Consider the following 15,215-nt stretch of genomic DNA (forward strand, 5'->3'; position numbering starts at 1 on the left):
TACTGTGACTCTCAAAATGCCACTCCATTTCTCTTAGTTGTTGAAACCTATCATCTCAGTCATTAAAAAAATTCTTTCAATTTCAGTAAACTACGAGGCACATAGTGGAAGAATATTACATACATAGTACATTTGTTGCATCTTAATTGGAAACAAATTTTAATTCGATTTTCATTTTCCAATGTATGACAATAAAAATTATACGCATATATTATTCATTATATATCTACAGATAGATCATAAAAACGAAATCACCTGAATTTTTTAACTTCAGTAACTGAAACAGTGGATAGACAGGATTATTGAAAACGGCCGTTAGACTCTATGCGGCGGATTAAAAACTGGCTGAGGAACTCCATGAGGCAGGATAGATTTACGAATTTGGCCATATTAAACATCGAGAGTGCCAACACCAAGGAAGCTGCGACTGCCCCGAAAATTGTGGAAGTTTTTGCAGAAGGCAAACGGGAACTCAATCTCTCTGAGATTATGTGTGTGCTTAGGACCAAAGCTATGTCTATAAGCTACTCAACTCAACTTTTTTTAATTTTTTTACTCATCGTAGTAAAATCTAATTTTTCAAGGTATCCTTCCTTGACTACCCATATAAATTATTTGTTTATACACGTTCGATTTTTGTTCTAACCATATTTTATGACTTTCATATATTTTCCATTCTTACTGGTTTGTATTAAAATGATGACTTGTTTTTTACTTATGCTTACATTCGAGCTGGTTGATTTGAAGATTCTATTTTATATACAGGGTGTTCTTTAATTCGAGGAACAAATGAAGAGACTTTTTTTGGTGAGCCATTGTTGATTTGAAAAGATGTAGAAAAAAGCTTTGTGGTTGTACTTCTTTATGGTCCCCTGCAGTTTTGTCCTATCTGCTATCGAATTCGGGGGAATTTTTTTATGATAATTTGGATTTCTTTCAAGATTTTGAGAAAATCGTTTAAAATTTCTTACTCGGAATCGGTATCAGATACGACAAAACTACAAAAGATCCAATTTAGTATAACGAAAAAGATTCTTTCTGCATTTTTTCAAATTAATCGGTTCTATGAGAAAAAATTCAAACTTTTTTATTACACCCTTTATCTCTAGAACGAATCGTTTTGCGTTTTTCCTTGAAATTACTGAAGGAATCTCCTTGACTACAACTACAATAAATTTCAGAACACCTTAAAATTGCTCTGAAAACAAATAATTTTGAAAATTTTCCGGACCTACCGAACACCTCCCTGAGGAGTGCACCCACCACAAAAAAATGTCTATTTCCGCCTTACATAAACAGAGACAGTATAACTTATTTAGGTCATCATACTCGTATTTCTATAAAATCTATCAAAGCAGGAATGAACTGTTTGGTTAAGGGCCCGTTATATGGACGAAAGGAAAGGTGTAACTTTTAGTCTCTGTCAAACCTTTTATTAATTGACAATTGTTCATATAACTAGATTGAAATATCTTAACTAAGAACATATAACAATGGATCCAACATTTCAGCTGATGGTTTAACAAAGGATTAGTATCTGATAAAGTTTTAACACATTATTGTTTGGATAAACCTTTGAGGTTATCTTATGATGCATCATTTTATGATATAGGAGCTTCTTTATCGCATGTAGAATCCGATGGTAATGAAAGGCCAGTTTGTTAATAACAAATTGTTATATTTTCCGAGTATTAAACAAGACAGAACAAAATTATAGTATAACACACATGGAAGGAAGGTGAGCCAGAGAACCAACTAGAAAATGAAAATGATGACGTAGAAACACAAGATCCAAGAAGAAGTAACAGAAGAAAGAAAATGTCATCAAGATATCAAGATCTCAATATTGACGTTGATCATTTAGCAATGAGTGATGAATCCTTTGTAAATGATGTACCACGAAGTTTTGAAGGAGCAAAGTGGAGGGATGATTTTCATTTAAAGGAACAAGCTATTTCAGAAGAAATAACGGATGAAAATATTAACGCCTGGACTCTTGTTAATAGACCAGAAAATACTCCTTTGATCGACAGCATATATTTGACTCCTCCTATAAATGGAAATGAATATAACTTCTTGCTTGTATGGAGAAAAAACTATAATTCAGGCTGATGGAAGCCACGAAAATTATATCTAACCGACTTATGGATTTCTAATTCTAAGAACTAGTAGGTACTGAAATTACTTAATCCTTCCAGTAAAACTCAATCTTACTCTGGAACACAACAAAGGAATTTCGTTTTGAACTGACTAAGTTTTCAATTAAGTCGCAACAATTCATTTTTGAAACATTATTTTCAGTTTTTGCAAGTGCTGATGGTATTAAGGTCCCAGAAATCTATCTCCAGCAAATTAATTACACTTGTAAGGTCCTCATGTGAGCTATGGAATTTTGAAGGTTGATATTGTGTGTCTAATGGTCCCCATACACTATTCGATGAAAGCTCACACTATGAGTCCACAGCCTACAGGCTGGCCAATCCACACAATTTTCCACAATTCTTTGTCTAAAAATTTTCGCGATGTATCGTCAGTTCCTCATCTGTACGGAGTCCATATTCTAATTAATTTTCAAGTTAGTGTTTTGGATTGCTGTGATATTAAAATTATGAACAAATTCTAAACATGATTTTTACTGACGTGCGAAAAACATTTATTATCGTATCCTACTTGAGAAATGAGGGGCAAGTAGAAGACGAGTGAAAATATTCTGTTGATAAAAATGTTTTAGTGATTTTATGATCGAGTATTTCAATATTGCTGAAGATTTCATCAATCTTTTCGGAGAACTGTTTCGTGATGACTTATCGTCCTCCATGAGGACGTATTCGAAGAAAAACAAGGATGTGGTCGAAAGAACCAGAATTAATCAGCAATATTGAAAATGTGATGACAGGAGGTTCACGAATCTATCATATCTCCATTGATTTTCGGTGTTAAATTTCACAGTTTTTCGAAAGGAGACATCAATTTGTTTCCACATAGACCTGTTATCAGAAAATTCGAAGAAGTTGATTACCCTCGTAGGATGGCTTTCTGCCGGTGGTTTCTCAACCAATTCAGGGATTAACTGAATCTTTTTTTCTGATAAAGCCTGGTTCTATCTATGTGAATTTGTCATCTTTCAAAATATGATAATGTGGGAGCAGTCTAGAATCGGAACAATTCTTCCTTGAAACACCACTTAAGATACGAATTGTTGGACATATTTTCGATGAACTTGGATTAAAAATTTTTACCACGAATTTTTTCAATCGCCTCCGATTTTTTGGATTCTTATTATCTCACTAATAAAACAATGCTTTTTGCACATTGGAAAAAATCAGTTTTGAAACTGCTACTAACTTTTTCTGAAAAAGTGCCTCATATACAAAATTACGCTATATAGATCAATATCAACAATGTTTACTTGTTTTCATTTTGGAAGCGTGCAATTATTCAAGTAGAGAGTTACGTTCAAACATAGAATATCAAACTTCCAAATTCCATAGCCTACTTGACGAATTTTTTTTGTATGCATGCACGTTGTGAGGACAATATACCTCTCGCTTCTTGTTCGGGTTAGATATTGTGCAGATACCTCAGGCGCAGTGTACACTGGGGAAACCTGTTTCATGAAACCAATTTCATAGAACGTGCAACAAAATTTGCAAAGAGATTTTGCACACTGCGTTTAATGAAACGGATTTCACGAAACGTGAAACAAAAATTGCTTGCAATCGATAAAAAAAATTGCACAGGGCAGTGCAGACTGTGTTCCATGAAAGTGGGAGATTTGAAATCTACTTCTACCTTGAATCATAAATAAAAGGAATGGCCTTTGCAGAGGTATGAATGTATTTGTTGTTGTACACACATTCTATACTTCTTGGTCTAGTACGACACTGTTGAAGTGGCATGGATAAATTCATATACTTCCTATATTTTCGAGTGAACTATCTCAATTGTAATTGGCGACAACAAGCAGCTAACTCGCTGCTGTCTTTGGTCAACAACAAATGTTTATTTTCCATTCCTTGTATTTATGTTCCAAGATTTTCACGAAACTTCGCATAACGATTTTCTACAGCTTCCGTTTCACTGCATTGCATTTCAATTAGTTAGTTTAGTGTTAAGAAATAATTATGGCGTGTTCATAAAACTGATAGAACACCGTTGCTTCTATCGGCATGTTCTTATACAACCGGTTTCACGAAACATATTTCTGGAACATTGTTTCAAGAAACAAAAGTGTGCATTGCACCATAGAATAGGTAAGAGAGAGGACAGACACATATTGAAATTTGCAACTTACAGTAGAAATTTTTCAAGGACCCTAATGCCTGCCTGTTCTGTTAAAATTGTAAAAATCAATTTTTTTTTTTTTTGTACTTGGTTCGAGTCCAGTCCTAGATGGAGCTACGTTAGTGTTCTGGGGAATTTGAAATTTTGTATGAAGAAGAATAAATAAAAAAAAAACACGGGCGCAATGGAACTCAAAGATGGATTCTCGAATACGAAATCCTTGTCACGGTGCCACACACCTTTATACTTAAAACTTTGGAATAATATTTTCCATCAAATTGTTGAAAATCTACGCAGAAGGCATGGAGCTTGCATCATGTGCCCTTTCATTATGATGAAATAGTCATCAAAGAAGATATGGGGAAGATAAGATCCTAGGTTATGAAGATTTTGGGGATTCCAATTTTTGTAGACTTGCCAAAAAGTGTTACGGAACATAGTCATCGACATGTGAAGATCTATAAACTTGTCATCTAGGTCTATGACATGTATGGAAAGGAAAGGACATTGTAGAAATCAATGAAATAAACGAAGGTTCCAAAAGTCATAGATAACCTATAGATGCTCAACTCTCTGTCTGAATTTGTTTCCTTATAGAGCGACATCTATTGAGTTTTTTCCTTTTTCGCTGGCATGATTTTGGCAGCGTTGCTACCAGAATTACATATGCCTACTGAACTGCCAACGCATTTTGTTTAAATTTTAATACCTCAAGATTGAAATTTCGGTCGCGTATCATCACAAATTTATGCCGAAAATAATCTAATTTCCGACATAAATGAGTAATGATGCGCAGCAGATTTGAAACTCGCCAAAAAAATTTCAATTTGTATATTTGGTAACATCTGATTGGAAAAATTAATCTATAGGAATAAAAGAAGATAATACCTCCTCATATTGGGCTTGAAACTCCTCAACATCTACTTGCCCCCTGAGTTCTTCCTTAATTTTGAATTGGGTTATTAAAAAGAGTTATTTTGGCGAGGATATTCAGAGTTGAGCGATGAAAAATAGTATTAAATGTTCAGGAGGGTCTCACCAATTTTGGGTTTGGCTTCATTTAAAGAATTATGTAGTGGGTTTGTAGCTATACCTATGCCTTAATTACTTCGAAGCAATCCGAACATTCATCATAATATCTTTCATCGTTTTTCTGGCTAAATATCCCGCCACATGCGGTTTCTTCAAATCATTTTTTACATTTTTTCGTCAAAAGTTTTGACTTCCATCTAATTGTTGTTGTTTTTATTCTTTTCTTCTTTCTCAAGCAAAGTTGGTGGTATTAAATAAATATTCGTGAAGAAATCTACTCTGAGATATCAATTCGTCGATAATTAAAAGGAAAAAACTCGATAGATGGCACTACTTCTGCCCGAATAAAATCGTTTCAAGGGAGTTAACCCCCCCGCCAAAAGTCGTCTTATTATTAAAGATACATGGTGTCAGGTGTAAAAACCGAATAATATTGTGAAGATTCGGTTGAAAAATCTTCAGAGTGTCGATAAATCAACTAAATTGCTAGTTTCGTTCGAGGATTCTCGAAATGAAGTCCGATGACTCAAAATCGAAGGAGGTAACCTCAAAATCTTCAACAAGCATGTCGTCAAATCTAGTACAATTAAGTATAGAAAATGAAAAAAATATGAAGAAAATATGGGAGACATGGTTACAACGATATCAAATTTACATGGTATCGACTGGTCTTGATCAAGAAAGCGAAAAAAGAAGAGTTGCCATTCTACTTCACAATATAGGTCCACAAGAATTGGAAATCTTCAATTCTTTCAATATGGATGTCAATTCTGTAACACATGAAGAAGTCATCAAACAATTCACTAAATATTTCGTACCTAAAAGAAATCTAACAATAAACCGTTTCAAATTCTTCACAAGATGACAAGGCACCAACGAAAACATTGACAACTTCATAACAAATCTTACCAACCTTAGCCTTGAATGTGAATTTGGCAATCTGCAGAAATCCTCGCTTTAAGTGTCCAGCAAAAGGAGTGAAATGTAGGTCATGCAATATTTTCAATCATTATGAAAAATTTTGTCATTCTAAAAGTCAAAAATTTGCAAATAAAAGTCAGTTAATTCGATTTCAGCATCAGCTGAATGTGCTCCAAGTGATCAAACCTACTTTATAGGATTAACTAACAATAATTCATCAAACCAAAAACATTGGTATGTTAAATTTGAAATTAATCATAAAACTATAGATTTTCTCTTAGATACAGGAGCAGATCTGGATATTATGTCTAAACGAACATTAGATAGTTTGAATTTACATCACGATATTTCTGAGATTAATGGATTAAATATATGAAAGGCCTCGGAAATAATAATATTCCTGTCATTGGAAAAACTAAATTAAACTGCCTTTATAATGGTAAAAATTTAAACTTGGAATTTGTAAATGTAGAAGTCAAGGAAATAAACGAAGGTTCCAAAAGTAATCTTATTGTTTGGGTGAGGTATTTCTTGATTGGATGCATTTCTTCGTAGAACATGTTCGACCCACTCCTGAATGGACTTCTCATGGACAACCATGAGAGTCACAAGTATTAAAGTATTACCCATCTCTGGATTACGCTAGCAATAATATCGTTGTAATTTTATCTTTGGCCCTACACGCTACTCATAAAATGCAGCCAATAGATGTGGCCGTTTATGGTCTCTTGAAAACATATTACGAGAGGGAGGTGGATAGTCCAGAAGATGCATCCAGGACGCATCCAGGAGTCAAAAGTTGATCACGTTCAATTCAAATGGACTGGAAAACACTCAAAGATGAAATGAGAAGATTATTTGTGAGTGGACCAGACGAAGTATTCCTTAGACGAAAATTTGAAAATCGAAGGTGGAGAAAGGACGAAAAATTCACAGAATACCTTCCATTATAAAGTGAGATCGGAAAACCATGTGAACGTTCCAGGGGCTGAAATGATGGACTATAATATTGATAGATTCAATGACATCACTAAACGGAACTTGGCAAGAATGCAGAATTTCAGATCCTTACATGATTTGCTTCGAACAATAAGAAAATAATGTAGCCGAGAGATGACTTAGTCTCATGAGACGTATCGACAGAACGAATCTACGAGAAATGCAAACACTTCATCAGCTACCCAGTTGAAAAGAAAATGTTTCAATTGCAATACAGAAGGTCATATAGAGAAAGAATGCAGACAACCTAGAAGACCGAAAGGAAACTGTTGTTTTGAGTATGGATCCTTGGAGCTTGGAGCACTTGGTCATGTCCTGCCCTAAGAAGAATGGACAGTCAAGGAAAGCAGTTCCAGCACCAATTTAGTAAACTTGAAGAAGCCTTTTATGTGTAACATTGGGTATACGGTAGAACTTGAAAATTTGGTTCCTGAGAATTCAATTAGTTAAATTGTGGAATCAGCTCAATTAAAGTAGATCATGTTCTCAAAGATCGTGCCTTCCCTATGAAGATAACATAAAGTTTGCACTTTTACTGCTCGATATTCACTCTATTCATTTGTCAATTGAAGGCTTGGACGGCCCTTCCGTATCAACTTTTCCGCCACACTGCTAACATAGGCTGCAGCCTCTTGACGTGACAATTTACGGACCCATAAAGAGACAATTTATGACATTCCAGCCAACTAAGGGCTCAAGCCGAGATCATAATTGAGGCTTTCCAGGACAATAATAGTGAGAAGCCATCAGATGAAGATGACGATTTGCCGCTTTCAACTCTTATTCCATTGAAAAAACTGAAAAATTTTCATTGGACAAGACTTATCTGAACCAAGTATAAGCTGGAACGAACCATATACAGCTGAAAACCAGATGAATCCTGTGGAATTTTTTTGTTTATTTTTTGACGACTCTCTTATTGACGATTTGTGTCGTTTCAGCAATTTATATGCATCCCAAAACAATCGTGTGGGAGACATTTCCAAATCAGAGATGTGGTGCTTTTTAAGCGTGCTTATTCTGAGTGGGTATAATCAATTACCTCGAAAGCATGGGCGTACCCAGGTAGGGGCAGGGGGGGCAGCTGCCCCCCCCCCCCCCTTGAAGATAAAATAAACGTTAATTTTCCTGCCAAGTGGGAAATAAAACGTGTTACCTACTCTGCGCAAAGTGTTGGAAAAAAATATCTTTACAGTCAGATATTTTGATTTAAATTTTTTTTTATCTATAATTAAATATTTTACAACACTCCAGATAGTATACTGTTGGCGACGCAGTATAATTCAAATTTCCCGCGGAACCGTTGCATCTCGTAGTTTCCGCTCCCGACGAGACAATCAGAGCCATCTAGGATTAAAGCCGAATATAATTTGAAGAAAACAACATCTAGCGCTGTCTCGTTACGGACGACAGTACTTTTTGCAGTAGAGAAATAGCATCAATTTTTATGCTGTCAATAGCGACATCTTGTATTGAACAGCAATGCCACAAAGAACCTTCTAGCATGGACTATTCTGGAAAGAAAAGACAGTGATAGAAAGTATGAGACAAGGATGGAAATAGAGTCGAGTGCAGTGACGGGAGCGAAAATATTTGAATATATAAGGCAATTCAGTTAGGAGTTTAAGGGCCAGATCATAGAATATAATTATTCTAAGGGCCAGATAAACGCTTGATCTGTGGTTTAAGTGGAACTGTAGTTCAAGCCATAAGAATTCTTATGCGCATGAACTACAGTTCACTCACGTTGAACTACAGATCAAGCGTTTATGCAACTGGCCCTTAAATATTTTATGCGCCATAGTGTCTCATTTTTATAGTTTAGTTGCGGCGTCACGAGATTTACGTTTACTGTACAACAATTGGAAATATTTCTCCGTCAAATGGATATCAGGAAATTCTTTGAAAGAGGTGAGTCAAAACAAAACACATATATGGATTAGTATTATTTGATTTGATTTGTTATAATTGTATTGTGTTCAACTGCTCTTTCATTTATCAAACATGAATGGATATAGAGCATAGAAAATATATGTATGATTTCAATTATTGTAGGTACGTATATTTTTTGCTGGAAGGAAAACATTTAAAAGTAGTTTTGTTTGGTGGGGGTGGTCGTGGTCATGTTCAGGGCAGGGTAGCAACCTGTATAATAATACAACAGGAATAAAAATTATCCTACGTTCTGGGGTATTATTTATCCAGATTCCAAATTTAATCAAATCGCGTCTAGCCGATACAGCGTGATAGAGAAATAAACGTCCAAACACACAAAGAAAACTTTCAAATTTATACTTAGTAGAAATAAAACTTACATGTTATTCTACAAATGTGACGTTATTTGGGAAAAGGGACCTCATGGTCAGTTTTAGTTTCCGAGATGTTCACAGACAGTTTTATGAAATAATAATAAAAGTACAATTTTTTGTTCATCACTTTGTAGTAACCAGCAAACACCTAAAAGTGTTTTAATTGAATCAACTCTTTAAATAACTTCCAAAGAAAACTTTTAGCTTTTTCAAAATTTAAACTTTAAACATAGTTTTCTCGCAATCGCTATTTATTGTCTAAGAACGTGCAACATTTAAAAAAATATCTATTTCACCCTCAGATATGATATTAGTACTATAAATATGTGTTTTTATGCATATTTTGGATTTATTAATAACTCCATACCGACAACAAAGTTCCTTTTCTCTGGTAACGTCACAACAAATGTTTTATTTCAAATTAACTAGTTTTGATTATTTGGCGTTCATACCACAAAGTTAACGAATTTTGAATATCGTAATTTTACTTTTACTGATAGGAAGTAAATAATATTAGAATGTGATGTTTGTATAGGTATCATGATCTTCATTTTCGTCCTATGCCTAAACACCGTAAGAGTAATTTTGTGTATCCATTTTTAGGGACAACACGCGAAAAAAGAAAAAAAAGACGAGAAAGTAGCAGTGGAAGCGATGAAAATGACAACCATGATAAAACTACTCATGTAATGCCAAGATCATTGCATGCTAACATTGCACAAGCGTCACATTCTCCAGCAGAACCTGTAAATATATCTGTTGCCGACTATTCTTCTCCATCGACATCCCAACAAACTTATGACGTCAACGTTGATCCTGAAATTATAGTGGATGATGGCTATCATGAAAATGATCTGGGTCGTTATGTTGGGTTGGCTACCCAGCTATCGACGGAAAAGAAGAGGGAGTTGTTACAAAATCCTTGGATCCCACCCAGAACTTACGATTTTGAAAGTGATGCAAGCCATTTGAAAAGAAAATTTAATCATGCTTGGTTGGATCAATATGCACCATGGCTAGTATATTCCAAGCGACTAAAAGGCGCTCTCTGTAAGCATTGTGTTTTGTTCCCTCCGCCCATCAGCACTGTGAGAGGAATTTTGGGATCATTTATGGTCAGGCCATATATAAAGTTTAAAAATATGCATGAAGACTGCCGAAAGCATGCAACTACCAAACTTCACCTAGCAGCGGCAAATGCTGCAAAAAATTTTCTTGAAAATGTTCCTGTAGACATCCAACTGCAAAGTGGACACTAAAAAGCAATCGATGAAAACAGACAAATATTGTCATCAATCGTTTCTTGTATAGTATTTTGCGGTACACATGATATGCCTCTTAGGGGAAAACAACCAGATGAGGGTGTTTTATTGGATTTATTGAAGTTGAGAATCAATTCAGGGGACGACAAATTAAAGAGTCACCTGGAAAAGTGCGGTCGCAATGCAGTTTACACATCGCCAAGAATACAAAACGAATTGATAAATTTATGTGGCGAAGTTATTAAGGAGAATATAATAGGTGAGGTTCAGAAGACCATGGCTTACGCAGTCTTAGCTGATGAAACAGCAGACGTAGCTGGGAAAGAACAGCTGTCAATAGGCGTGCGGTTCTACGACGAAAGCAAAAGGAAAATCAGAGAAGAATTTGTAGGGTTCGTTGAACTAAAAGCACAAAATGCTTCAGCAATTGCCGAAGCAATTGACAATTTCTTGATTAGTTCTAACCTCCCAACTGAATATTGCGAAGGGTTTGGATTCGATGGCTGTTCTACAATGGCAGGGAAAGAGGGTGGCGTACACGCCATTTTGAGAAAAAAATATCCTCGTGCTTTATATTTTCATTGCTCAAGTCACAAACTCAACCTTGTTGTGAATGATGCGAACGTAGTGCCAGAAATTAGAAATACTGTCGCCACTGTAGAGGATGTTATAACGTTTTTCAGAGAATCGACTACACGTCGAAAGTACGCTCCAAACCTATCACGATTGTGTGAGACGAGATGGTCCGAAAAATATAAATCAATCAGAAAGTTTTCTCAACATTTCCCAGAGCTTGTGAAATCTCTAGAAACGTTATCCGTAGATGGAAATTATGCCACCAGAAAATCTGCATATCAGTTGCATTCAGCCGTTACAAAACCAGTGTTTATTGTTGCTCTACAAACAATAGCCAAATATTCAGCAGTTTTAGAACCAGTAGTTAACGCACTGCAAGCCAAATCGATCGACATGATCTCGCTGGGGGAACACATCAAAAATATCAAGGACATTCTCAGAAATGACCGCGAGTTTCCTAATAAAATGAGTGATGAAATGCTTCAAAGAGCCCGAGCTGTTGCAATGGATTTGAACATAGAAATTTCGATTCCACGTCTTGCTCACAAGCAAACACATAGAAGTAATCCGCCATCAGACAATGATAACGAATATTGGCGGCGTTCCCTGATAATACCATACATTGATTCACTCATTTCATCGTTGAATATTCGATTCTCCCAAGAAAATACTCCGGCGTTTGCTTTAAGTAAGCTACATCCCTTGTATATGACCGAAACCAGCATTACAGACTTACACAAGAACGCAGAATCATTCCAAGAATTTTATAACCTGGATATCACCGGAGAAATGAACCTTTGGCATAATTTATGGGTGAAGAAGGCTTTAACAGATGATCAATTAAGGGACATAGAAGTAGTTGATCTGTTCAACGAAGCCAACATTTTTTACCCTGCTGTCAGAAAGGCATTGATTATTTTAAGCACTATCCCATGCACCACGGCGACCGTAGAACGGTCCTTCAGTACGCTGCGAAGGGTTAAAACGTGGCTTCGAAGCACCATGGGTGAAGAAAGGCTTACAGGTTTATGTCTGATGAGCGTACATCGCAATTATTTAAAAGAAAACAGTGAGTTTATTGAAAAGACCATCATAGACAAGTTTTCGGCAAATCCGAGAAGATTACTGTTAAATTAATATATATATCTAGTCAATTTTGATGATTTTTTGTTTCAATATACCCGACCGACCATCTTCTCAGGTATGAGCTGCCCCCCTCTTGCTGAAATCCTGGGTACGCCCTTGCTCGAAAGCATATGTATTGGGAAAATTCGAGTGGCACCAAAAACGAGCTGGTACGAAATTCAGTATCACGAGATCGATTCAAATTCACAATGTGGAATATCCATTGTTGTGACAATAATAATTTGGAAGTAGAAATTCGCGAAAATAAGACCATTTATAGAGTCCCTAAACAAGAGTTTTCTTGAATTCGCACCCACTGAGGAAGCTCACAGCATATATGAATCAAAGACTCCGTATTACGGTAGACATAGCTGTAAACAATTTATTAGAGGAAAACCTATAAGGTGGGGATATAAATTTTGGATGGGTACCACCCGACTGGGTTTTATTGAGTGGTTTCAACCCTACCAAGGATCCTCCTCCACGATTCCGGAAAAATATAAAAATTTGGGTTTGGGTTCTAGCATTGTTTTGACTTTCGCAGACAAATTACAGAAAAGGTTCCCTAAAATGCCATTTCATCTTTATTTTGACAATTTTTTCACCTCTGTGTCATTACTTCATGAACTTCAACTTCGGCAACTAGGGGGAACCAGAACCATAAGAGAAAACCGAATTACTGGAAGCGTAATGAGCCAATCAAATGAACACAAAAGAAAAAACGAGGTTCTTATGTTGGAAAGTGATAAAAAAATTATTGTCTGTAGATGGAATGACAATAATTTGGTTACCTTGGCATCTAACAAGACGCAGGTTCACCCAATGTCACAATTTAAAAGATTTTCCCAGAAAGAAAAAAAAATATATTCGTTGAGCAACCAAACATTATAAAAAAATATAATGAAAATATGGGCGGGGTAGACAGAGCCGATCAAAATATAAGCCTTTACCGTGTGTCAATACGAGGTAAAAAATGGTACTTTCCCATCATTTGTCATTTAGTTGATATGAGTATCCAGAATGCCTGGCAATTGCACCATAGAAGTGGAGGGAAAATAGAGCATTTATCGTTTAGGAGAACAATAGCACAAGGTATATTGGAGACTCATATAAAACTGTCAACTTACCAGATAGGAAAAAGTAGTAAAAGCCTGCATGAAACTTCTCGTTTGGATCAAATTGATCCATCTTATTATCTATAACGAAAAACAAGTCAAGTGCAAGTTTTGTAAAAAAAAGTCAACTTTATCTGCAAAAAGTGTATTGTTGGACTTCGTCCTAAAGGTTGTTTTTACCAATATCATGTTCCTAGTTAGTATATATGCAATTTTCTGAAAAAAATTGATCGTGTTCACTTAAAAAAAATAAATAAACGGTTTTTTGTAAAAAGAATAAGCTTTGTCGATACATAGAGCGTCTGCGCAATACCTAACAGTTCAGTAGTGGAGGAACGCTATGCCGTCTATGGTACAGTTAGTCGATCATTGACAAGCGTTGAGATCGCATCTTATCTGCACCGAGTTCAGAGTTGTTATTCAGAGTAATAAACAGAGTTGATACTTATCAGTCTTTGATTTATATACAACCAATCCTAGTCACTCACATCGATGTTAAATATCTTTTAAGTCCTACATTTTTAAATTCTAGTAATTAAATTTTTCAATAGACGTACATTGACCTAAAGTCCTTTTGAAAGGACCTACCATTACGTTGAAAATATGCACTCATATATATATATATTCGGGTTAGAACGCCCTACGACGTTGTCCGATACCCATTTGCCAGTGCCTTCTATCGTTGCAGGCTTCATCATCCAGTCCCCTCTCACTCATTGATTTTCTCACTCCCTCAATCCATGTTTTCTTCGGTCTTCCTCTCTTTCTATGTTCCGGCGGAATCCATCTCATCACTTTCTTTGGTAATCTATGCTCTGCCATCCTTTGGACATGTCCGTACCACACTAGCTGCTTCCGCTCTATCAATTCTGTGACCGTTTCCTTTACTCCCATATTCTCCTTTATTATCTCATTGGGTATCCTCTCCCGTCTTGATGTTCTTGATGCCCGTCTTATTGCGTCCATTTCTGTAGCCTCTATTCTTCTCCTCATCTGCTCTTTCATCCGCCAAGTTTCCGATCCGTATACCAGATTACTCTTAATCTTATGCACTCATACTTTTTTTTAAATATTTTTCTGATGTTCAAGAGGGTTTGAAAAACAACAATACTCAATGCACCTTTTAGAGAAAATAAATATTTCAGCTTTATCTGGGTTAATTTGAGCAATTTATTACTGAAATACCATAAAATACCACAGATGGAACAGAATGGTTTACAAAGGTCACCTCCTGCCCGCTCTTCAAGCCATCAACTAGGATGAAGCAATGAAAGCAATAGAACTGACTGAATAGAAGTGACTTTCACCTGCCTGGTCGTGAGGAGGTAGAAGACTTTTGGAGTCCTTCTATTTAAAAAATAAATTAATAGGGCAAACCCACGATGGAGCTGCATTAATGTCAGTGGAATTAAACGGCTTTCAATCGAGAATTAAAGATCTACACAAGCTTCATTTGCTCACTGTTACGCCCATCATTTGAATCTGATATTGCCAGAAACGTCTAGTGAAATAAGGGAATGTAGTTTATTTTTTTCTGATTTATCAGGATTCACTTCTTTTTTCAAGTACCAAAAGAACAAAGGTTTTAGACG

At 35.9% G+C, this 15,215-nt stretch overlaps 3 protein-coding genes across 3 annotated transcripts; 2 read left to right on the forward strand and 1 right to left on the reverse strand.

Annotated features, from left to right (window-relative positions):
* Nucleotides 1-9,039: 9,039 nt before the first annotated feature.
* LOC123320415 lies at nucleotides 9,040-10,804 on the forward strand. Its single transcript, XM_044907735.1, has 2 exons — nucleotides 9,040-9,147; nucleotides 10,149-10,804. Exons 1-2 carry the CDS (start codon nucleotides 9,120-9,122, stop codon nucleotides 10,802-10,804), a joined length of 684 nt encoding a protein of 227 aa, XP_044763670.1. The 5' UTR covers nucleotides 9,040-9,119.
* Nucleotides 10,805-10,876: 72 nt separating this feature from the next.
* Nucleotides 10,877-12,520, forward strand: LOC123321076 (52 kDa repressor of the inhibitor of the protein kinase-like). The gene has a single exon (XM_044908580.1). It carries the CDS (start codon nucleotides 10,877-10,879, stop codon nucleotides 12,518-12,520), a length of 1,644 nt encoding a protein of 547 aa, XP_044764515.1.
* Nucleotides 12,521-14,253: 1,733 nt separating this feature from the next.
* LOC123321077 lies at nucleotides 14,254-14,628 on the reverse strand. The gene has a single exon (XM_044908581.1). It carries the CDS (start codon nucleotides 14,626-14,628, stop codon nucleotides 14,254-14,256), a length of 375 nt encoding a protein of 124 aa, XP_044764516.1.
* Between the last annotated feature and the right edge of the window lie 587 nt (nucleotides 14,629-15,215).

The sequence above is a fragment of the Coccinella septempunctata genome, chromosome 9 (genome assembly GCF_907165205.1).
Source record: "Coccinella septempunctata chromosome 9, icCocSept1.1, whole genome shotgun sequence".
NCBI classification, from domain to species: domain Eukaryota; kingdom Metazoa; phylum Arthropoda; class Insecta; order Coleoptera; family Coccinellidae; genus Coccinella; species Coccinella septempunctata.

What these genes read in the sequence shown, in the direction of transcription:
- LOC123320415 (XM_044907735.1), top strand. Translation starts at nt 9,120, where the DNA reads ATGGATATCAGGAAATTCTTTGAAAGAG. An exon ending in CAGGAAATTCTTTGAAAGAG is followed by an intron (nt 9,148 to 10,148) that starts GTGAGTCAAAAC and finishes ATCCATTTTTAG; the next exon opens with GGACAACACGCGAAAAAAGA.
- LOC123321076 (XM_044908580.1), top strand. Translation starts at nt 10,877, where the DNA reads ATGCCTCTTAGGGGAAAACAACCAGATGAGGGTGTTTTATTGGATTTA.
- LOC123321077 (XM_044908581.1), bottom strand. Translation starts at nt 14,628, where the DNA reads ATGAAAGAGCAGATGAGGAGAAGAATAGAGGCTACAGAAATGGACGCA.